Source organism: Sclerotinia sclerotiorum, genomic scaffold, assembly GCF_000146945.2.
Source record: "Sclerotinia sclerotiorum 1980 UF-70 scaffold_19 genomic scaffold, whole genome shotgun sequence".
NCBI lineage: Eukaryota > Fungi > Ascomycota > Leotiomycetes > Helotiales > Sclerotiniaceae > Sclerotinia > Sclerotinia sclerotiorum.
Genome location: NW_001820817.1, coordinates 509,479 through 531,794, shown reverse-complemented (window position 1 = coordinate 531,794; position 22,316 = coordinate 509,479). Strand labels below are relative to the sequence as shown.

The 22,316-nt window shown below is 42.2% G+C and overlaps 8 protein-coding genes across 8 annotated transcripts; 4 read left to right on the top strand and 4 right to left on the bottom strand.

Moving 5' to 3' along the window:
* Window positions 1-302: 302 nt before the first annotated feature.
* SS1G_12244 (hypothetical protein) lies at window positions 303-1,413 on the bottom strand (the record flags this gene model as incomplete). Its single annotated transcript, XM_001587164.1, has 3 exons — window positions 303-712; window positions 760-1,245; window positions 1,296-1,413. 3 exons carry the CDS (start codon window positions 1,411-1,413, stop codon window positions 303-305), a joined length of 1,014 nt encoding a protein of 337 aa, XP_001587214.1.
* Window positions 1,414-3,036: 1,623 nt separating this feature from the next.
* Window positions 3,037-3,871, top strand: SS1G_12243 (predicted protein; the record flags this gene model as incomplete). The annotated part of the gene is made up of 3 exons (XM_001587163.1): window positions 3,037-3,054; window positions 3,410-3,594; window positions 3,649-3,871. The coding sequence occupies 3 exons, from the start codon at window positions 3,037-3,039 to the stop codon at window positions 3,869-3,871; spliced, it is 426 nt and encodes a 141-aa protein (XP_001587213.1).
* A 449-nt stretch (window positions 3,872-4,320) lies between these two features.
* SS1G_12242 (hypothetical protein) lies at window positions 4,321-4,869 on the bottom strand (the record flags this gene model as incomplete). Its single annotated transcript, XM_001587162.1, has 1 exon — window positions 4,321-4,869. The coding sequence occupies one exon, from the start codon at window positions 4,867-4,869 to the stop codon at window positions 4,321-4,323; it is 549 nt and encodes a 182-aa protein (XP_001587212.1).
* Window positions 4,870-5,756: 887 nt separating this feature from the next.
* On the top strand, window positions 5,757-7,142 carry SS1G_12241 (casein kinase II; the record flags this gene model as incomplete). Its single annotated transcript, XM_001587161.1, has 6 exons — window positions 5,757-5,871; window positions 5,973-6,151; window positions 6,278-6,388; window positions 6,437-6,520; window positions 6,571-6,990; window positions 7,044-7,142. 6 exons carry the CDS (start codon window positions 5,757-5,759, stop codon window positions 7,140-7,142), a joined length of 1,008 nt encoding a protein of 335 aa, XP_001587211.1.
* A 750-nt stretch (window positions 7,143-7,892) lies between these two features.
* SS1G_12240 (predicted protein) lies at window positions 7,893-10,379 on the top strand (the record flags this gene model as incomplete). The annotated part of the gene is made up of 6 exons (XM_001587160.1): window positions 7,893-7,901; window positions 7,961-8,013; window positions 8,094-8,669; window positions 8,891-9,100; window positions 9,151-9,425; window positions 9,514-10,379. 6 exons carry the CDS (start codon window positions 7,893-7,895, stop codon window positions 10,377-10,379), a joined length of 1,989 nt encoding a protein of 662 aa, XP_001587210.1.
* Window positions 10,380-10,933: 554 nt separating this feature from the next.
* SS1G_12239 (hypothetical protein) lies at window positions 10,934-15,115 on the bottom strand (the record flags this gene model as incomplete). Its single annotated transcript, XM_001587159.1, has 4 exons — window positions 10,934-11,191; window positions 11,255-14,737; window positions 14,795-14,881; window positions 14,933-15,115. 4 exons carry the CDS (start codon window positions 15,113-15,115, stop codon window positions 10,934-10,936), a joined length of 4,011 nt encoding a protein of 1,336 aa, XP_001587209.1.
* Window positions 15,116-17,026: 1,911 nt separating this feature from the next.
* Window positions 17,027-18,674, top strand: SS1G_12238 (hypothetical protein; the record flags this gene model as incomplete). Its single annotated transcript, XM_001587158.1, has 3 exons — window positions 17,027-17,146; window positions 17,241-18,477; window positions 18,541-18,674. The coding sequence occupies 3 exons, from the start codon at window positions 17,027-17,029 to the stop codon at window positions 18,672-18,674; spliced, it is 1,491 nt and encodes a 496-aa protein (XP_001587208.1).
* Window positions 18,675-19,814: 1,140 nt separating this feature from the next.
* SS1G_12237 (hypothetical protein) lies at window positions 19,815-22,180 on the bottom strand (the record flags this gene model as incomplete). Its single annotated transcript, XM_001587157.1, has 4 exons — window positions 19,815-19,965; window positions 20,036-20,400; window positions 20,557-21,290; window positions 21,361-22,180. 4 exons carry the CDS (start codon window positions 22,178-22,180, stop codon window positions 19,815-19,817), a joined length of 2,070 nt encoding a protein of 689 aa, XP_001587207.1.
* Window positions 22,181-22,316: the final 136 nt, after the last annotated feature.

Sequence of the window (22,316 nt, the reverse complement as noted above, 5' to 3'; positions counted from 1 at the left end):
CTCATCATCACATGGGGAGATGCTTGCAAGTTGCAAGTTGATGTCACGCTCTTTGTTGCGTTAAGGATTTGTGAATTAATAGATAACTATCGCTAGCTACTAGGCATATACATAAATATTGAAGAGGTTGCGCTGGTAAACTAGATACGAGCTCTGTCCTGACGCAAATGTCAATCCGACTAGAAAAAGGGTGGTTCTAAATGAAAGTTAATTAACGCAATGTAAAGTAGTCGCTATTATAAATCTTGTTCTTTAAAACCGGCCGTGACATTATATATTTCGTAAAGTAAATCGATTTGAGATCACTGAGCCAAACGATCAGTACTCTGTCGATCTCCTCCATGCGACTGACGACCCTCCTCCGCACCATGTTGGCCTTGACCAACGTCAGAATGCTTCGCCGGATCAAACACATAAATAGGAAATTCCAAGAAAAGTGTTCTTTTAAATATAGTAGGGAGCTTCTCGTAAAGCTGAGGCGGGAAAGGAATTAAAATGCTCGTTCGATTCAGGTAACGAGAGTATTCCTCCCAATGGTTGTCCTTCTCGTATCGTTTCTTGGCTCCAGGTCTCTCTTGAAGAGTCAAGCCAGATACGAACATCAGGAGGGTAGTGAGAAATATTGGTCCAAAGATTGAAGCATAGAGGGCTTTGCGAGCTCCACCATGAACAAATCCTTCGGCAGCGGGAGAGACCGCAATCATATAAATAGCTACAGGGGATTAGCGAAAGAGAACCAAAAGCTAATGGGAAGCCTACAAAACTGAATCAAAATCTCTCCAAAATAATTTGGGTGTCGACTCCATGAGAAGAACCCTTTATCACAAATTTTCGATTTGTCACTGTTGTGGGCTCGGAAGCGATACTTCTGAATATCACTCACGCTCTCCATAACAATACCAATGGCATAAAGAATGACACCCGCGATATCACTAGCAGTCCCAAATGAGGGCTGTGGAGATCTCGTGACTTTTGGGGAATTCAAGAGCGTGACTGGAAAAGAGACGATCCAAACCCAGAACATTTGAAACACCCAAAATCCGAGGAACTTGAAGAAGTTTTCACGTTTATCGTCAAATCTATCATCTTTTCCAGTCTTCAGAATCCTGAATAGGAGGAAAGCCGAAAGACGTGCACCCCATATCATGATAAAAAGAGAGGCCACGATTTGGCGTGCATTGTGATGGCCACTGAATGCAAGCGTTATGATGGCTAATACAACGAAGTTCGTTCCACCAGCAAAGTCTGAGATCATGTTAGTGGATAGAAAAACTCGAGAGATGTGTATTTCTTACCTGTGAGTTTGTCGAATTTGAGAGAAAAGGCAATGGAGAAGAAGAACAATTGATATGCCGCTGTAATCAACAGTGTTATTGCAAGGTAATAGTCATCCAAAACATGGACGACCGTCATATCTACAGAATCCTTCTGTACTTAGATATTGAATGTGATGGTAATTATCGTGTCTTATGATGGTTTGATGTTGTCGAGACGGATTGAAAAAGGAGGAATGAATAGATTGAAAACAATCCCTTGAAAATTGGAGGTGAAATATGGGATGACAAGGCACTACCTCTTGCCGTGTTTTAAGGAGCTTGATGTCAGCCTAGCTGCTAGTTCTTGCAGTTCCTGTATCTGGAGTCTACTAGTAGGTAGGTACTTATTAGTGTTATATAAGAGCCATGACTTCAAAGTTCGAAATTAAGAGATGAGAGATGTGGCTGGAAAATGCTGTGTTTGAGGAGGGAAAATGGGAGGATTGCTTAGTAGATTTAGATCCAGAAGCGTAGTTTAGCTAAGATCATTGACGCAGTCCGGGGGATAGAAAAGTCTGTTTGTAGCTTTACCTTCCTCTACATCGTTGAAACATCGCTGAAATCGAGAAGTTTACAGGCCAATTGATGTCCCGCGATCATGACGTACTGGATACTGATTATTAATCGGTGCATATTGATCGAGGCTAGCATCATTTGTTCTAAGCTAGACTCGGAAGTCGGAGTTCGGAACTTTGTGTGCTCCGTACTGAACTTCACCCCAAAGTGTTCCCATCTTATGCAAGGCTGAAAGATTACTCTAAATGCTGCACCTCGCACGTTGAGGTCTTCGAAAGTTGTTTCTATCAAACATTCTATATAATCTTACATTCAATGTTCGTCATGTCCTAGAGAGGTTGCAAATGATGGGAGATATCACAATCCCAACATACACCAATATCTCCATCTACTTCACTCGCTTGTGCGACAAGTTATCGTCAACCACACACGAGCATAAAACCCTGCAAACCGAGTATTTATTAGGAGAAATGTTAAGAAGGTTCGGATTGGGGATATTCGAGTCCTCGACGAGTCAAAAAATCTAGCGTAATCACAATTGCGTCGCGAGTTCCATACAAGTAATTCCCCGTTCACGACACTGACAGTGGCACACCCAAGAGAAATCGCTGGACCATTTACAAAGCTTGTTTGGTGTCCAAGATTCATAGTTTTCATTGGACATTATATCTGGACTGCCGGTATATCAGTTTGTATAACTGTTTTGAAATTTTCTGCCGCAGACTTAGCCTGAAACCGCAAACGTCTGTGATTGTCCCTTTCCCCATGCCTCAAAAAAGCTCCGACGTTTGAGATTCTCTCATCTCTTACATGCTTTAGCACTATTCTATCGAAACTTTCTCAAGCCACCGCTTGTGAAGTGATGATTTTGCACTAGTCATCCTTATTCTCTCTGAATTTTTCTACTTTTATGTTGTGCATGGAATTTCTTTCACTCGACCCTGCCGCCGAGACCCTTGGAGTCTTTGGATTTTCACTCGACCAGATCAATCACTTTTTGATGTTTTACTCCTTATGCTATGAGGATGGGTAAACTTACTCAAGTCCGGTAAATTTGGATCACAAACCCTGGCGGCTCACAAGTTTGGTGGCGCCATGATCTCATATTCATCCATCCACAATATTCTCCCGCGTGTCGAGGATCTATACTTAAGACCACGCACCGGGGTCCCTCAATTATCAATCATAGCGCCAAGACTATTTGATGCACGGTTTTAGGATTGTATGCATATCTTCCACTTCGCTCATCGAATGTCTTGTCATCTGAGCACTCTCTTTTAAGTTTCTTCCCATCTAATCAATTGTAATTCTGCAGCTGCAGGTCACGCTCACTCATTATCTTCTTGTATTCTTTGCTTCATTCCACAGCTGGGCTGTTGGCGACGTTCATTAAAAAAACTACTTCAAAACTCGCAAGGCCGAAGACTAAAGTTTATTATCTTAGCGGGAAGATCTGAGAAGAGGGATGAAGGGCTTCATGAGAGCACCGCTGTTAGTGGTAGTCGGGGTCGCAAGTTTTGCAAATGTATGGTTTAAGGGCCGAGTGACGATGTGGATGGTGGCTAATAATCGTTTAGGCATATCCAAAGGATCCAAGAGGCTTAAGTGATATCATCGCGGCTCTTGAAGGTGGAACGAAAGGTGAAAGTGGAGGAGCGGCGGCGGCGGTGACAAAGGAGATCACCAAGACAATGACTGTCACGAAAGTGATTCAAGGAGCGGCAGCGCCAACAGGAGCTGCTATACAAGCTGTAGGGACTGGGTATGATAATCTATTCCATTTCTGTTGATACTGGCTGAGGACTAACATTTTCAGCGGCCAATTCTCATTCCTCACTTCGACCGTATTTGCTTCAGGCGCTCCACCCACGGTCACAGTAACTCCTCTACCTGAGATGATTACTCAAACCGTCACTGAGACAGAGCAAGTTATGGTTACCATGATGGCCACGGAAATGTCGGTGGTAACATCAATGGTCACTATGACTATGATGGAAACAACTACCATGATGGTATCAGGTATGATGGATTTACATTAGAATGACTTGCATGAACTAACTCAAGATCATAGTTACTATGGAAGGAGCTACGACGGTAGCATCAACTAGCATGTCCTTGAGCACGTCCTCCAACACAACCTTAACCGAGGCCGCTATTCAGGGAGCTCCCGAGCCAACCGCCACCACAACATCTGCATTGCAGCCTGGTATATCAGAGGCTCCTGAACTTGGATCTGCACAAGTTGAGGAACCAAATCCCGTGGACATCAATACATTCTCCTTGGCTAGCACTTTGGTCCTCGGTAATCTGGCTGTCGCGACAGCTGTCTAAGATTGGGCTGATGTTCAAACATAATAATAAATGGGTTCAGAAGTAGTAATATCAGGTTGTGTAGGGCTAGATTCCCCAGAGATACTAAATTCGTTGTAAATATACGTTCAGAAAGGATGCCAGGAAAAAAAGAAAAGACAAAAAAGAATATAAATCATCAACTTTTTGCTTGCGCTTTTATTGTATTATGAGTATCTATGACTGTGAAAGTCGATTCTCTTGGGTTTGTCTCTTTAGATGAGCTCGAATTGGATTCAGTGGCCTTTAGTGCTTCCATTCTCTGTTTCTTTGCCTGCCTCTTGCTTATTTGAGGTGGCTCATTCTCTTTCACCTCCTTGCTATCCTCGGCTTTTCTCTTTCCCTTTCCCTTGTCTCCATTATTTGCTTTATTCTTCTGTGTCTCGCTGATTTCAGCTTCCTTAGTAGCACTCCTTTCCCCACCGTAGACCACATCCACCACTCCTCTGAAAGAGCTTCTCTTTAAACCCTCATTTATGACCACTGATCTCGGAGTGTCCCCTAATCCTTCCATGCCCCTTTCTCTGCCCAATCCCCAAACCGCCATCAAATTGACAACATCTGCTGGACCCCGCACACCCAATGCAGTCTTGGCTTCACTGCTGATCACAATTCCTCTGCCTCTAGTAGCCCTGAATATTCCCAAACAATTGCTTATGAAATTTTTGCGCGCATTCGCATCTTCCATCGTAGCCTGCGCGTAGCATATTTCGAATCTAATACCGCGATGTATAGCTGCCATAAGAGGTTTTGGTTTAAAATGAAATGGAAATCGTTGTGTGAGATCGAGCGATATTAGAGAGTGCTCGCTTAGATTGAGACATGCTGCGAGAAAAGCCTTTTCGGTGGTAGGGCGAATCGCGAGGATATCGTAGACGGATGAAATGGTCGAGAGACGGTGATTAAGTGAAGGATCGGAGAGAACGATGGTGCAGCGGCGGAGAATGACCGTTTTGGGTGGAACTGTGAAGGGAAATGTCGCAGGTATTGGGTTGGTTATATTCGAAGGAAGCAGTCCGCTATGGACATGATTGAGGGCTATGGTTCCGTAGCCTAGTTCTGAAAGGAATGAAATTGTCCTTTGAAGATCAAGAGGGTCTTTATTTGATGACCAAGGGATATTAAGATCGTAGAGCATATCTGCTTTATTTCTGCACTTGATACCTCCTTTGTATTCGTAATTTTCCCACGGATTTCTTAAAAATGGCGACAAAGTGTGTTGAATATTCTTGAGAAGTGAAGCTTAATCAAAAAATTATCATTGATCATTCAGCCTTGGACAACTTGTTAAAAGGCTACCGTTCACCTTTTATTTAAGGCCACCGGACAAAAATATAACTCCTGCGCTAGCGCGGGGTGTCTTGGCCATTCCATCAAGAATTCGTAGCACATCAACATCAGATCATTTATTTTCTACAACATCGTACAAGGTCATTCTGCGAATCTCGACCAGAAACTTCCGGTCGAATAATTAGGTTCTTATCTATAGGCGACTCAGTTCGGATCTCGATATCTACAAAAAGGCGGTCTCTACACGATTTGCGCGGCGCCTTCCCATAGCAGGCCGGCCGCAAAATGGCTCGCGTCTATGCGGATGTCAATCAGCAGATGCCACGGGCATATTGGGATTATGATAGCGTGAATATTACTTGGGGCGTGTTGGAGAACTATGAAGTTGTGCGCAAGATCGGTAAGCCAGCAAAACCCCCTTCCCCAATGCTTGATGTGTTTAATCCCGCCCGTGGCTGTTGTGTGTGCTGGTTACTGACACTCGGATGTGTGCTCGTGTAGGACGAGGAAAGTACTCGGAGGTCTTTGAGGGAATCAATGTGGCCAACTACCAGAAATGTGTAATCAAGGTGTTGAAGCCGGTCAAGAAGAAGAAGATCAAGAGAGAGATCAAAATCCTACAAAACTTGTCAGGAGGTCCGAATATTGTCGCCCTCCTTGATGTTGTTAGGGATAGTCAAGTAAATCCAAAGTTTCTTATTACCCCGGCCGATGCTCCTCCCCTAGGTGGGAAGACTGGAAAATCGGCACTTACTGGTCTTGAAATACTCCTTGAACAAGAAACAGACGACTCATACATGATGCAGAGCAAAACACCTTCTTTGATTTTCGAATATGTCAACAACACCGACTTCCGAAGCCTCTATCCTAAGTTCATTGATTATGACGTTCGATTTTATATTTATGAGCTTTTGAAGGTACAACATCTTAACAGTCAGGAAGCTCCAAGTTACTAATGTTGGTAGGCATTGGACTTTTGTCACAGCAAAGGCATCATGCATAGAGATGTAAAGCCTCATAACGTGATGATTGATCATGAGAACAGAAAGGTAGTATTGCTGCCAGCTCCAAGAATGCTTGACTGATATTTAGGATATAGTTGAGACTTATCGATTGGGGTCTTGCAGAATTTTACCATCAAGGCACAGAGTATAACGTTCGAGTTGCATCTAGATATTTCAAGGGACCGGAATTGCTCGTTGACTTCCAGGAATATGACTACTCCTTGGACATGTGGTCTTTAGGTGCTATGTTCGCTTCTATGATCTTCCGCAAAGAACCATTCTTCCACGGAAACAGTAACTCAGATCAGTTGGTCAAGATTGCTAAGGTCCTCGGTACTGAAGACTTATTCGACTACCTCGACAAGTACGAGATTGAGCTCGACGCACAATATGATGACATCTTAGGCAGATTCCCAAAGAAGAATTGGCACAGCTTTGTCAATGCCGAGAACCAACGATTTGTTACTAATGAAGCTATCGACTTCTTGGACAAACTTCTCCGTTACGATCACCAAGTATGACTACAATTTATCATCGGGTTTTTAGCATATGCTAACATGTGATTTAGGAACGTTTGACCGCCAAGGAAGCCATGGCCCATCCATTCTTTGCACCTATTCGCGCCGATGAGCAAGCTGCACGTGGTGCTGCAGCTCCTACTACATGATTTCCCTCTACTCCATACGACTCTAAAAACTTACCCGGCGTCCATATGGGCTCACTTTTACTTCTATGATTCATATGAGCTTGTCCAATTCTGAATAGCGTTATGCCGTTTGGCTTGATAATGTTCTTCTCTCAGAGCCACCTCACATACTTCGCCTTTACACATCGAGTATGAGAATCAAGGGGATGGTCGTTTCGATGGGGCGGGATCTGGAGGATGGTGGCGAGGGCCAGGCGTTTATGACTTTTTTTTTACATGACCAAACTTGCATACCCTCTGCTCTTACCTTTCGTCGAGCATTGAAAGTTCTAATGCAGCTTTGTAGATAGACTAAATCAATTCAAGATTTTGTGCTTATCGCAATACTATTTCATTCGTTGTTTTTCAAAATATAATATCTTGTTTTTGTACCTTCTCTTGCTTCGATTGCTCTCAACGTATTGGATTACGCCTGCAAGGGGTACATGACACGGTTTTTGCACCGGGAGCGGAATATTCATTCTGCTCCGGCCCCGACCCACGCCTCTAACCTTTAAAAAGCAAATTCCAACGGCGACGGACCGTGAATATGCCTTCTTCTCCGTCTGTATTGAAGCATAGATTGTTTGATATATGAAAGCGAAAATAGGAATCCGTGATGCCGTCGACAACCAATCATATTGGTAAAAATCACCTGAACTCCAGGGCATGCAAGACTTGTGCATTGGCAAAAGCCAAATGTGTACCACGAACGGAAGGATTAAATACGAAATGCGAAAGGTGCGTATAACTAATCCATTGGCTACCATTGTGTTAAATCAATCTGCTGATATTAATAGATGCCATCGTCTGAAGAAGGATTGCGCAAGGCAAACTCCTTCGATGAAGGTTCGTAAACCTTACAAGGCTACGTATGGACTATCCTTCCCATGAGACCATTTATCATATTTGTGTTTAATGCATGAGCCATAGTCGAGTTGCACAATTAGAAGAAAAAATTGATGGCATCGTCTCACTTCTCCAACAACAAAAGAGCGTCAATTCCCAAGACACGACGTCGGGAAACTCTCCGCTTGTCACTAATGAGGATATCCTCCCAAGACCACCACCACCACTCACAGAACCAGAACCTCCAAGTACAGTTACTTATGGAAATCATCCTCATCCCCATCCTCCGCCCAAACCCCTCGAACAAAGTAAACGACAATCCGTCTACGAAAAAAGTACCAATGCGTGTCTCCTCGCCCACATCAACTCAAATCTCGAGCCCAGCGATATGGAAATCGAAAGGTTAGTGAAACTATACGAAACAGAAATGACAGCCAAATTCCCATTCGTGATCATTGAGACAGGAGAGTTGACGAGGAAGGAATGGGTGCTGGAAAACCCTGTACTGGGAAAGGCGGTTTTGATGGCGGCTAGTTATTTTAATTTGCCAAGACAGACGGTTTATGAAACAGAGTTGGTGAGGGATTTAACGGATAGGATTATGGTGAAGAGGGAGAGGACTTTGGAGTTGTTGCAGACGATTTTGGTGTTTTGTGGGTGGTGGGTTGGTTCTTTTTTCTTTTACGTTCTTCTTTCTTGTGGGATTGATGGATGGTGGATGTATTTTCGATTATTGATTTCTCAAGAATTGTTGATTGTTGTCCTATGAAGCAGTCGGTGGTCTAGAGGGAGTATCAAGGGTGATTAGTTTTCCGGTATTTGGAAATTCTCAGGGACATGTTCGAACTGGAGCCACTTTACTGATTAAACTCGATGGTTAGGTATCATTATCATTGTCTAGGGCATCCCAACCTGAACAATCTTCTTGGCTTAGCAATCGGGCTCGCCGGCGACTTGGGGCTGAACAAACCACCATCCTCAGATAAATTCAAATATCCATTCGGTCACAGTAGAGCCACGGCTGGAGATTTTTCAAGGAGAAGTATGGAGCAAAAAAGAGCCTTGGCTGGATTGTTTTATCTGACTTCCTTGTAGGCTTTTTCACTGTTCACTACAGGCATGCTTGCTAATCGAAATCTAGGGTTGCAACTGGCTTTCAACGCATAGATGCTATGAGGTACTCAGTACATCTTGATGAATGTATTCGTGTTATAGAGGGGAACCCAGAACATTCTACTGATTTGTTACTGGTTGAGTTGGTTAAAGTAACAAATCTAAGTGAAAGAATTGGTCAAACGGTTTCGCTTATCCAAAACGAGAGTGAAATTCTGGTTCCTACGGCATTGAGGTTGGGTTCGTTTCAAGCGGAACTTGATACGTTGAAGCAGGGAATTCCTGGTGCATGGAAAGATGATGGTATGTGTTTCAATTTTTCTGTTTTTAGTTTTCTTGCGTTTCTTTCTTCAAAAGGTAGTTGTAGTACAAACCTAATAACCGCAAATAGTAATTCTCCAACTCCACCACCACCTATCCGCAATCCGTCTCTACGAAGTCTCTTTAGCCAATAACTGGACCCCCAAAATCACAACAAAATCACCTCAATCAACCTCAACAACCCAAGCAATTCCACCACCTCTGCATTCCTCCCACGTCCAATCTCTATTCACCTGTCTCCACCACACACGTTCCTTCCTCACCCTTATCCTCTCTCTCCCCCCCACCACCTACCTCAGTCAACCCATCACCCCCTGGTTCCTCCTCGCCTTTACCCTCATGATCCTCGCCCGTCTCTCCTTCTACCAAAACCCGCTTCTCCCCACCTGGAACCTCGATTTCGTCCGTGAAATCTGCGATCTCTCATTAATTCTCGAAGAACTCGCTGATCGGAACGAGAATGCGAAATTTGTAGATATCAATCTCATAACTCGAGAAGAAGGAGAATGGGAACCCAATGTGAGGGTAGATGGGGAAGGGAAAAGAGTGGTAGAGGGCTGGACCGATTGTTTCGATAAATTTGCGCGGAAAATTAAATTGGTGAAGTGTTGGTATGATCAGAGAGTTGCGGGGTACCGGGGTACTGCTACTGCATCGGTATCGATGCCATTAGGGGGCTGGCTTAGAGCTGATAATACCACGATGGAGAGTGGAAATGGAGGTATTAATGAAGATATTACTCAAGAGGGAACACAGACACAATCTGCTGCGGTGTTAGATGCAATAGTAACTCCACAGGTAAACTCAGATGGAACACCCATCTTGAGTGAAATAGACACGAATCCTTGGAATGGATTTGATGATCAGAATTTCTGGATGGATTTAGATGGGGAGTGGGATATTGAGGGATTGGAAGCTATGAGTGGGGTTTTTTAGGTGTTTTTGTTTGCTTGTATGATTTATATTATATGTATGTATGTAGTTTTCATGGTGTGAGGATGACCCTTTGGTAATTTTAATATGATGATAATTAATCAATAGTTAAGTAACAATATAAAAACCAGAACGCAAGCAAGGAGGCGAAGAAAGAAGAGCAGGAGGAAAAGAATATCTACATCTCCATCTACACATGAAAATACCATAACTTTCCACATATAAACAAAATTATTTATCATCATTGTTAAGATAGCTAGCTAGTTATTCATACTATATAGGTCCTTATATATTTACTTTTATATTGGCTAAGATACCTAATCTTATCGAGCAAGCAAGTAGGCAAGCAAGCAAGCAAACTACATATACATGCCAATTTTACTTTGTATATCGTCATACATACCAAAAATATCGTACATACCATCATGAAATTACACATTTTATCCCACCCCGGCCCAACCCATTCCATCCTGTCCGTAGAACGCCAGAAATATCAAGCAAGAAACCAAATTTATACCTCCTCCTCCACCTCCACCTCAACCACGAATACCCACACATCAATTCCCCTCCATAACCTGCGCAATCGGAATCTTCTCAATCTTACTATTCTGTTCCTGATCCCTCGAAACCTGATAAAAATCATCACAAAAATCCGAACACTGCATGACCTTTAAAAATTCCTCATCATGAGTAATAATAATAAGTTGAAAATTCGCTTGCTGTTGACGGGATTTAATGATACCATGAAGAGATTCCGCCAGTGCGCGGATATTATCTTGATCTAGATTCGTCGTGGGTTCATCTAATGCGATGAGCTGTGGCAGAATGAATGTTAGTTGGATATCAAAACATGAGGAAAGAAGAAGAGGGGTACTTACACCGCAATTAATACCGAAGCATTCTGCTAGCGCTAGACGGATAATGATACAAGCTAGAACCTTCTGACCTGCACTACAACGACCACGCATATCCATTTCAACATCTTGCTTTACCATCACCACTCGATACTTATAGTTTGTTTTCTTGTTACCAGCTGCTGTCTCGCCTTCATCCTTTTCCGAACGAATCATAATTGTATCGACATCCGTACCTTGGTAGGTAGTCTGCCAAAGTTCACCAGCAATTCGATTGATTTCCTCCATTTTCACACTGTGAAATTTCACAATTGCTTTGTCCATAGCCGTAATCATCTTGCCTAAATCATCGATAGCAGCCTTTGTGGTCTTAACTTTAATCATAGCAGTGCGGTACTCCGTCCTGGCATTCTTGTAATTAAGATCCCACTCAAGTAAGTATTGTGCCAAATTTTGATCTTTCTCTGCAAGAACAGCTGTTTTCTGCTGGTAAAGACGGCGATGGTCGTAGAATTTTGCTTCTATTTTTTCGGCCTCCTTTGTTAAAGTTTCGAAGTTTCCTTCCACATTCTGTGCTTCTAATTCAATGGTTTGTTTTTTGTATACCTCAAGTTTAGCCAATTCTTGACGATATAGGATGTTGTCGCTGATATTTGTCTTTAGCCGATCCGAATCACTCTTTTTAGCTCGAAGTGCATTTAACTCGGTAGTAATCCGGGCCATTATTTCCTCAATACGCTCCTGGTCTTGTTGAATTGAATTGATTGCTCGCTGGCAAGCAGAAAGCTTTTCAGGACCATTGCTATCAATGTATCCATTGATATTTTTCTCATGCTGCATGAATTGACGGACAGTGTCTGCTAGCTTTTCCTTTTGAGATCGGACTTCTCTTTCCTTTGCATGACCTTGTTGTTGAATATCTTCGTATTTAGCCTTCGCAGTGTCAATTTTCGGCTTTAGAGTCTCCAGCTCGGTATCAGCACGATTGATTGCTTCCCGCTGCTGTGAATTGCTGTCGAGAAGCTCATCAATCTCCTTTTGCAAAGCTTCTTTCTTTGCTAATCCATGAATGACATCTCGAAGTCTTTGCGATTTACGAGACAGATCACGCTCCATATCGTTTATCTTGTCTTTGGCTGCATCCTTCTCGGACAAAACTTTAGTCAGTTGTTCTCTAACCTCCCGCATATTCTCACTACAGGCTGTCTGACGTTCTTGGATTTCATCAGCAGTAATGATGCTTCCAGCAATATTTTGCTGCGAGGATAAACTATCGATTTTTGCCTCATGGTCCGTGATATCGCTGTTGTACCTAATGATAGAGGAGATTATATTGGTAAGAGACTCAACATCTCTTTGTCTAGCATTCTTGCGCTCGACGATACTGTCATGATGCTCGACTTCTTCAAGCAATCTCTGTTTTTCTTCATCCGCCTTTTTGAGGTCTTGCTCTATCCTTGGGATTTCGTCTTTGAGAGATTGGTATATATCATACTGTGATTGAGCAGCTTTTGCGACTTTGATTTGTTCGTTGTGGATCTCTAACTGTCCCTGCAAAGTTTCCCGAGCATCCTTGTTGAGAAGTTTCTGAATCTTCTTCATTGCTGCTGAGCGATGTCCTTCTTCCACAAACGCCCTCTCACAAAGTTTGCACATGTCTTTCGTCTGAATAGTATTTAGGCATTGAGTGAAATAATCGATCTTGTGTTTGAAACCATCAATATTATCCCGGATCTCATCGCGCTCCTCCTCCAACTGATTCAGCTCTCTGGGATATTCTTCGATGCTAACTAATGGTCTGCCATCTTCATCCCTGACCGAAGTGAGTACTGCGTTCTCGCAGGATTTTAACTGATCCTTCTTGGCTTTGAGGTCGTCACGAACTGCATTGAACCGGAATCCCGCTTCAGAGTAGGATTTTTTGGCAGCTTCTTGCTCGTTTGTTGCATCTGCAACTTCATCTTTCTCTCGATCTAGTGCATGTTGGAAATCCTTCCCAAGGGTATCGACTTGCCAGTCTGGACCAAGAATTGAATCAAGCTTCGAGCCGTGGGTCGCCTTCATGGTGTCTAGTTTTCCCTTGGTCTTTTTCAGTTCTCCAATGACATAATCAAGCTGAGCACGGTCATTAGAACGTTTATTGATTTCAAAAGCCTCTTTTCTAAGTGATTTCTCTTCGTCTTCAAACTCCCGCAAACGTCCATTACTAGCGTTGATGCGATGCTCCCAGCCAGCACGTTCAAATTGAGCCCGAATCTTTTCCAGGAGATCTTTGGTCTCGTTGTAGGATGATTCAAGGCCGGTTTTATCACCTTCGTCGAACTGGATAAAGCCAAGTTCTGTTTTTTTAGGGCCCATTTTCCTATCGTTGTTAGAAATAGTTTGCTTCGCGGTCACCTTTTCTTGAACACGTATTGCGTGCTGATTCTGAAGCTCCGTCAGTGTGGTCTGGACGCTTTTTAATTCGTCATTAGTGGCCGCCTTAACCCGCTCCAAATCACGCTCCTTGTCACGAGAGAGCTTCTTGATTCTTTCCATAAATTCATTCACCCGAGACTCATTGATGTCGTCATCATAACCTCGAATGGAATGCTTAGAGGCAGAACTCTTGACTAGCTGAACTCTAGATTCAAGTTCTTCTTCGTAGGCTTGTTTCAGGGCTTGCTGCCGACCTAATTCTGCTTGCTTTTTGCCAAGTTCGCTGGCGTTTGCTGACATCTTCTGTTGCTGATCTCGATATTGGTTCTGCAATTGCTCATCTTGTTGCTCCATTTCTAGTATTCGATCCGCGTATTGATCTAAGGTTGACTTAAGCCATTCATCCGATTCAGAAAGTGGCTTGATTCTCTTCTGAAGCGATTCTAGATTTTCTTCACTGAATTTGACTCTTTCTTTATTGGTCCTGAGCTTTTGAACCAATTCCCAAAATTCGGCCGCCTGTCTCTGTTTTGCGTCAACCACCTCTCGAACTGCTTCCATGTTGGCTTTGTCTTTGAGAGCCTCCTCTGACAACTGATCAATTTGAGAAGCAAGTTCTTCGCAACGACTCTTGGTTTTTTCTCCTTTATCCTTGTTATCCTTGGCAATCGCCTCCTCCGCAATCATGCCTTTAATTTGCTGAGCATAATCTTTTTTCAAAGATTTGAGGCTATCGACAGCTTTGGTGTATTTTGTAGCTTCGAAAATGTCGTCAAATTTCTTCTTGAGATGTGAAGGCTCGCTCATCGGCCATAGTGAATCATCTTGGTGACAGAAGATAACATTGTCCAAAACGGCTTCAGAAACGCCCAAAGCTGATTGCATAATTTTGTCGATTTCTCCAACTTTGTGAGACACAGCAGTTCTCTCGCCGCCGTTATTGACCATCAATCCTGCATCTAGAGTCTTCATCTTTCTCGCTGTCTTCGTAACCGTGAGCTGCATACTTCTTGTGATGACCATTCTCGATCCTGTCGTACTTTGAAACGAGAGTTTGACTTGTGCCAGTACCTCCTTCTCCCCACAAAGCTAATCTATGTAAGCACCATGTATAAAGATGTACTGAGGAGTCGATGAGTGACATACTTTTGGATCATGAATGAAAGCTCCTCCAACCTTGCTATTTGGTGGTTGTGCGCCAGTGGTTGCATATTTCAAACATTCGATGATTGTCTATATATGACTTAGCTAAGTTCTAGGTTTAATATGAATGCCAATACGTACAGTCTTTCCCGAACCATTAAGCCCAACAATGAGTGTTAGAGGAGTGTTGAAAGAGATATTCTCCCAACCCTTGTGATCAAAGGACCGCACCCTATCGGAAACCAGTAAGCCCAAATGTTCCTGATACATGACCGAAATCAATAACACTAACCCGCATATTCTCATCTTTTCTATTTTCGACATCTTGTTAACTTTAAAGGCTACCAGAGCCTGTTGAATGTTGACGGTGGAAGAAGAAAGTTATGGTCGTGACAAAATTTTATAGACTGGATATCAACATTAGCTTTGATATCAATATAGAAGGATGAAGATGATAATAGTAAAATAATGCTACCTTTTCGTTTGCGGCCTTCTGTTTTGGGGCGAATATGAGTACTATGTGGGAAGGGTTGTGTTTAGATTGACATAGATAACCGTTGAGAAACAAAAAGATATTCGATATGACGCTCCGCTGGGCCACTGCCGTGGAAGCTTTGCCGCTTCGCTCTAAATAATAAAATGTGTTTGGGAGGTGGTAGGATGGTGGGTGGATTCTAATAAACTGTACATAAAAATCGAGAGTAGTATCCAGTAGGTAGGTGGCCAACGCGACGCATGGAAATCGAGTTGAAAGAAAACGCGTTTGACCGCGTAATCACGTGTTGTTCTCGGCAACTTGCTTGTAGTTTTCTTCGGGTTTGGTCTGATTCTGCTATTGATGGATGGTCAATGCACACACAGTATCTATCTACATATTCCCCGCCACCACAAGGTTTGTTTGATGAAAAGAGCTGGTCCAAGTTCCTATGACGACGTAGATGCATCATGTCATCTATCAATTGAAGGCTAAAATAGATAGACGGGAATTCATTGAAGGAAAAGTAAAGAACAGCAAAACTCAAAATGAGTGTGCTCCATATGTAGTATGTATCCTACGTAGGTACTTGGACACGCAATTAGACAGACACCAGTGGGATCTCTTTGTAACCTTTCTTTGCACGACTCAAATATCTATCAAGTTCGTTCGTTACTCAGGAGTCAGTCAAATGCATTCATCATTATAGTCGAATATGAAGTCGAATCAACAATCCCATTACTAATCAGAGAAATGAACACTAGGTACAATGATTGATGTAATTAATAGCTTTGAAATGTATCATGATGAAAATATCTTTTATTTTGTTTCAAAATATACAAACTAATAAATCAATCAATCAATCAAATCAAATCAAATCAAATCAAATCAAAAACTCTCTTTCACTCATTCTCTCTTTCACTCGTTTTATTATTTTAATTCAAATCTATCTATATACTAGGTACCTAGTAATACCTCCCTATCATTTAGTGTTACCTAAGGTTTTTCTCTAATAATAACTCCCGTAGTCACATCCCTTCTCTTTTTAAAAAGTAAGCTGATGAACCTCCCTAATACCTCACCCCATCAGCCCCAAAAACATCTTCCCACTTTGACACCTGGGAATTCTTCAATGCTAATCACTCAACTAACCACAACACACAACACACACCATAAGCCCTTTCAGTTAATACACTACTGCTTCACCTACTTTACCTACTTGACATACTATACCTACTTTACCCTACCTATCTACCTACTACCTACCTACTACCTACCTACTACCTACGCACCTACCTAATCTAACCCAATACATTCAATACCTGATACTCCATATATCCACCTTTCTCTCCAAACATCACATTTTCACACATTCCCATGCCTTTCCCATTTCCCGTCTTATGACATTATTTCGTCATCACTTCTTCAGATACCTAGCTAATAATTGATATCAATCAAATCAATTCCCGTTTTAATGCGAACTTGCCATTCTTTCCATTTTTCATTTTTTTCTTCCCCTTCTTCTTAAACTTTAACCCAAACTTCCGAACGAAAACTGAAAAGGAAAAAGAAAAAAAGAAAAAGAAAAGGAAAAGGAAAATCTCTCAGAGCTAATGCCTCAGCACCACATTCACATCCGGCCATCCAAATAACATAGACAATTTTTCAAGTTTGAATACATACTACTCACTCCCCATTACACAAAAAGAAAAACTCGTCTTTTGCGTCGCAGAGGATCAAAAGGGATAATTAAATTCGTCATGTCGGACGGTGATCCCTCAATACATATGAATAATTTGGATTTGGACCCTACTGCCGTCATGTATCATCATCATGCAGACAACCTCGGGTCCATGAATAGGGTCTTGTCAGCCTCGCAGGTATGAAACGCGGTTCGATCGAGATCTTTTTTAGATCTTCTGGACCTCTCAACCCCAATTTTCCATTTATGCCACATTCTAATCCCGAGTCTAGGCCGACCAAAGTTTATCTGATAATTTAATGAGCGACATGTTACAGGATAATTTGTTTAATGATTTTGATGGTTTACCTGATATGAACATGAACATTGATATGAATACTCTTGGCGACAATGGCAACATTCCAAAATCTTTCACGCCGCTCAACAATTTGATGTCGCAGACCGGAAATGACCAAACCGATGACGCGGGAAAGGCTCTAACAAATGTCGGGGATAGTCAGATGGGAGAAGTTGGTGCAGGACCGTTACCCGCAGGCTTTGGCGCTCAGCCTTCACTCCCCAGTAGCAGCTCAGTTAACGATTTTACCAAACGAAGAAATTGGCCACAAAAGGTTGTCGAGGAGATTAAGGATTTTATGCACGTATTAACCCCCAATGGAAAGCTGGTGTATGCGTCTCCTAGCTGTCATGCCCTCACTGGATATACGCCCGAGGAACTCGCGGGTAAATTCATTCAGGATTTGATACATCCGGATGATAGTGCAATGTATCTTAGGGAGTTCAACGAATCCATCGCGTCAGGCAATCCACTACGCTTCTACTACCGATTTCACAAGAAAGACAAGACGTTCATAATTTTCGAGTCGCATGGACATGCTCATTATGCATCGACAGCCCCTCCATCGACCACTCAACAGTCACAAGCAGAAACCGCAGATTATTGCAGAGGATTTTTTATGATGGCACGGGAATATCCAACAAAAAACGCTATTTTATTGGATTCATTTTTGGAACACAAAACCGAGTTTGAGCGAATGTCGAAGAAGATTAGGGATCTCAAGAGAGAAGAGGAGGAAGAATACGAAGATAGTGAAAGAAATTATCATAAGCAACCATCAGATTCATCTGAGACGATAACCACAGCCATGAGCACATCTATGCCTATCGATCCAAGCCATCCTGATTTTATAGCAATGCCTCCTCCAGCGAGGCCGGATATGTCATATAGCACTTTGACCAAAGCGAATCTCGAGGATGCAAGTTCTGGTAGCAAACCCGATTCCATGAAAGACAAAATGATGAGATATGAGGGCGTGGATAGCATAGAAATGCTCACTGGGTTACAATACCGAGAAGGTGAAAGAAGTCAAGGGATCAGCACTGGTGACCATAGTCCAGCTTTGATTAGAGGTGATGCTGGGATTGCCATACCAGCTGACAAGGATGGCCGTTCAGGAGACAAAAAGAAGAAGATGAAGCTGGTCGATGAATATGTTTGTACGGATTGTGGTATGTACCATATTTATTTACTGACTTTGAAAATTTGAAAAGGAAGAGCTAACATTTGATAAGGTACTCTGGATTCACCAGAATGGCGCAAAGGTCCTCAAGGTCCCAAGACGCTTTGTAACGCTTGTGGTCTTCGTTGGGCCAAGAAGGAAAAGAAACAAAAGCCGGAGCCTTTGAATCCTTCTGCGGGACCTTGAGAAAATCGTTACCAACTCTCTTACGAAAAATAACTTGATTGATTTTACAGGGCGCTTGGGCGTGAGGGAAATTTAAAGAAATCTAACATGAAGCTTGGGCTGGGATGGTGTTTTAAGAGGGTTCATTACTTCAATACCCCACTCGAATTTGGCGTTTTCTCATTTCTCTTTTTGGCTTGGGATATTCAATTGGATGTATGGCGTATCCGAGATTCAAGAATGAATGAAATGAGATATAATAAAATAATATTTTATATATCTGATTAATTACTTGAGGTTTATGAATATCATAGATTATTTTATTATATCAAAATAAAAGTGTATTTATTATATGATAATTGAATTTTTTTTAATAAGTATTTATTTGTTACGACAGGTAACAATTAGGTCACAGGATTAGTAATAACACGTGATGCGAGGACTCGGAGAGCTCGAAGGCTTGGCCTCTCGAGCCCTTCGAGCCACGAAGCATGAAGGTCTATATAATCAAGATGGATTTCCTTTGTATAGAGCTTCGTGCTCAAGATCAATCATTTAGTATACTCTACTATTAGTTACGAATTGCATATCATAATGGTCATTACTTAAGTCCCTGCTTGACGCCTAGTTATAAACCACCTCGAGAGCCTAGAGCACTTCCACGTGATCTAGACGGCAAACCTCGTAACATAAAAAAAGTGATTTAAAAATAAAGTCATAGTATTAGATTTATATTGATTATAATTTTATAAAATTTTTATTTAATAATCTATTTTATTTTATTTATTTATTTATTTTATTCCTAGTATCTATTAGTATTATTTTAATATTATTTTGATTTTGATTTTCGATTTTGATTTTCCGGTGTTGAAGGAGGGAATGGATGTCTTTATTTACTTTTTTCATTTTAGTGGGGGAGGGGAGGGGGCGACTTGTTAGTGAGGGATGAGAAGCTGGGGAGTTTACGATCGTAGTATGATCTAAAATATAAATCATAAAAATAGAAATTCGTTTTTTCAATTTTGGATAAATACACAAAAGACTACTACATAACACTATACTTTACCATACTGTACTATACCATAACGAAATAAAATATACCAAACAGCCAAAAAAAAAAATATAAACACAAAACATCTCCTACATAGTCTACTCCTCCCTTCAACGCCCGAGTGCATAGTTCGGAGCCGTCTCATACGCATCCTTTGCCACATCTGTTGCTTTAGGAGAAACTTTCTCATACACAGTTTCAGCCGCATCCGCTACCTTGGAAGAAACCTTCTCATAAGCATCCTCCACCACATCACTTGCCCTAGAAGAAGTCTTTTCATAAACACCACCCCCCCAAACCTCCTCCCGAAGACGAACGTCTAGAAGAATACGCATCAAAACCGTCCTGAACACCTTCTTTAGCTTTTGATGTTAACTTATCATAGATACTCCCAGCCTTGGATGTTCCATGTTGAAAACCATCCTTCAGTTCCTCTTTCGCCTTTGAAGAAAATGAATCATAAGCTTTTCCTGCTTCCGATGCGTGACTTGCATATGCATTATATCCTTCCTGAGCATTCTCCGCTGCCCTTGAATAAATTGTATCGTAGGTATCCTTGATACCATCTGTTGCTTTTGAGTACGCATCCTTCACATTACCCAGAGGAAAATCTCTCCTCTTCGCCAACCACTCTGCACCTGGAGATCCAGAATATTCATAAGCGGCAAGGACTGCCTCTTTTCCTTTTACCGTGCACTGTTTTAGGAACTCGATGATGATATTTAGAACTTCTCCCATCCAAGCTTTCGTTCGGGTCCATCCAACAACGCAGTAGGAAACTAGGAATACTCCTAAAAATAAAAATTCCAACATAGCTAGAAAATCCCTCAGTGGTTTGTACCTGCCACGAACCATCTTCTTCTTTTGTGCAACAAAATCAAAAAGTGATTCGACAGGTTTATCTAATTCTTTATAATAAAATACCGCTCCAGCACCAGTAACATTAAAGACACTTTGTCCATCCATGTCACCTCCTGGTTTTGAATTTCCAGCCCAATATCTGCGGGTAAAAGGCCACACTGCAATCTTAACACTCGCCTGATGCGTATATCCCGGTGGTTTATGTTCAGCCAATTTCTTTTGAGCTTCGAGAAACCTTTGAAGAGCTAGCATTCCTGCTTTCGACTGCTGGCGGGCCGGGCCGGCATTTTCATAGCCCATTGTATAGCCTTCGGCCTGCGCGCGTTCAGCTTCCATCAGCTCATGATCTCTGGTCCATGTAGTCTGAATGATATTTTTAGAAAGAGTCCACGATGGTTGAAGGATAGATGTGTGTTCTTCGGGATCGTAGAAGCCGCCTGGAACGAGAGATGTGATGTGCATTATGGTTGGAGAGATACGTGTACAAAGGGAAATGTAGGCGGCGCTTGAGATTATGTTGTGGAGGGATTGATATAGCGTTGTAGATTGAGGAATGGCGGTGTTGGGGGGAGCGGGAAGAAGGCAGAGGTAGTCAAAAAGAGGACCCAAGAGAAGGATTATTTGTGCTGTGAGGGTCGTGCAATCTTTGTGAAAGTTGGGGGTTACGGATGCTCCTCCTAGGAGAGTGCGAATAGATTTACTACGGAGTTGCTGACGACTGTAGCCTGCAGATAAAATTTTATTAGTAAAGGATTAATGGTAGAAACCCAATTTCTGGGAGTTTGAAGTCTTTACCTTCACTATCCAGAAGTGCGCGATCTAAACTATGCAGAAAATCTTCCCCCTCTTTAGTATTTCCCCATAGATTCGGTGCAAAAACCTTCACCTCCGATATCTTTACTATAATACCCACAATAAGAAATTTCCTTGTCGCCGTATGTTTTAACATCTCATCCCATCCTCCAACTACAGGATCCGGTTCAGCAATAAGCTCCACGTATCTGTAAAACTCATCTGGCATGTTAATGGCCCAAGGCTCATCAAGGCCTCCCTCTAAATATTGAAACCCAAAGTAATCTTTAGCAAATGCAATGATTCGATCAAATAAGACGGCATATGCATTTTGAAACCAATCATTACTGCGGTCTCCTTCGGGATGTGGAGGAAACTCAAATTGAAGTGGCATAAAGTTTTTGAGGTCAGCTACGACGTTAGGTGAATGAGCCATCCAACTCCACCTTGCTCTTCTAGCCGGCCCTTGATTATTCGCAGTTGATCCGCCGGCCCTTTTCAAGCCTGATACCGGAGCAGTTTTATCACCTGTGGCATTTGCAGGGATGGCATCTGTCACTGGACTGCTAGCTAGACCACTAAGGAGACTAATCCCTCTCAGTTTATCGCCAGCACCTCGCACCGCTGCCAATGCATCTCGTGCTTTATTTCTTCGATCTTGGGTTAGTTTTGGGTTTAGAATCTGGCTGCGAACTAATTGCTGAGAGTGTCGGACGGTTCCTCTTGTTGTTTGAAATAAAACACTTTTGTCGGCTTGACTAGGAATTCTATCATCGTCCTCCACATCAGTTTGAAAGTTGGTACGATTTCGTAGGAGCGACATATTGATTGGGGATGATTAAGAATTACTGTATGCGTAACGCATGCTTCGAAGTCTTCACGAAATGGCGATGTTGCGAGGGTCTTAAAGATGGGTAGGTAACAAAAGAAAAATAAATGAAGGACAATCACGAAGCATT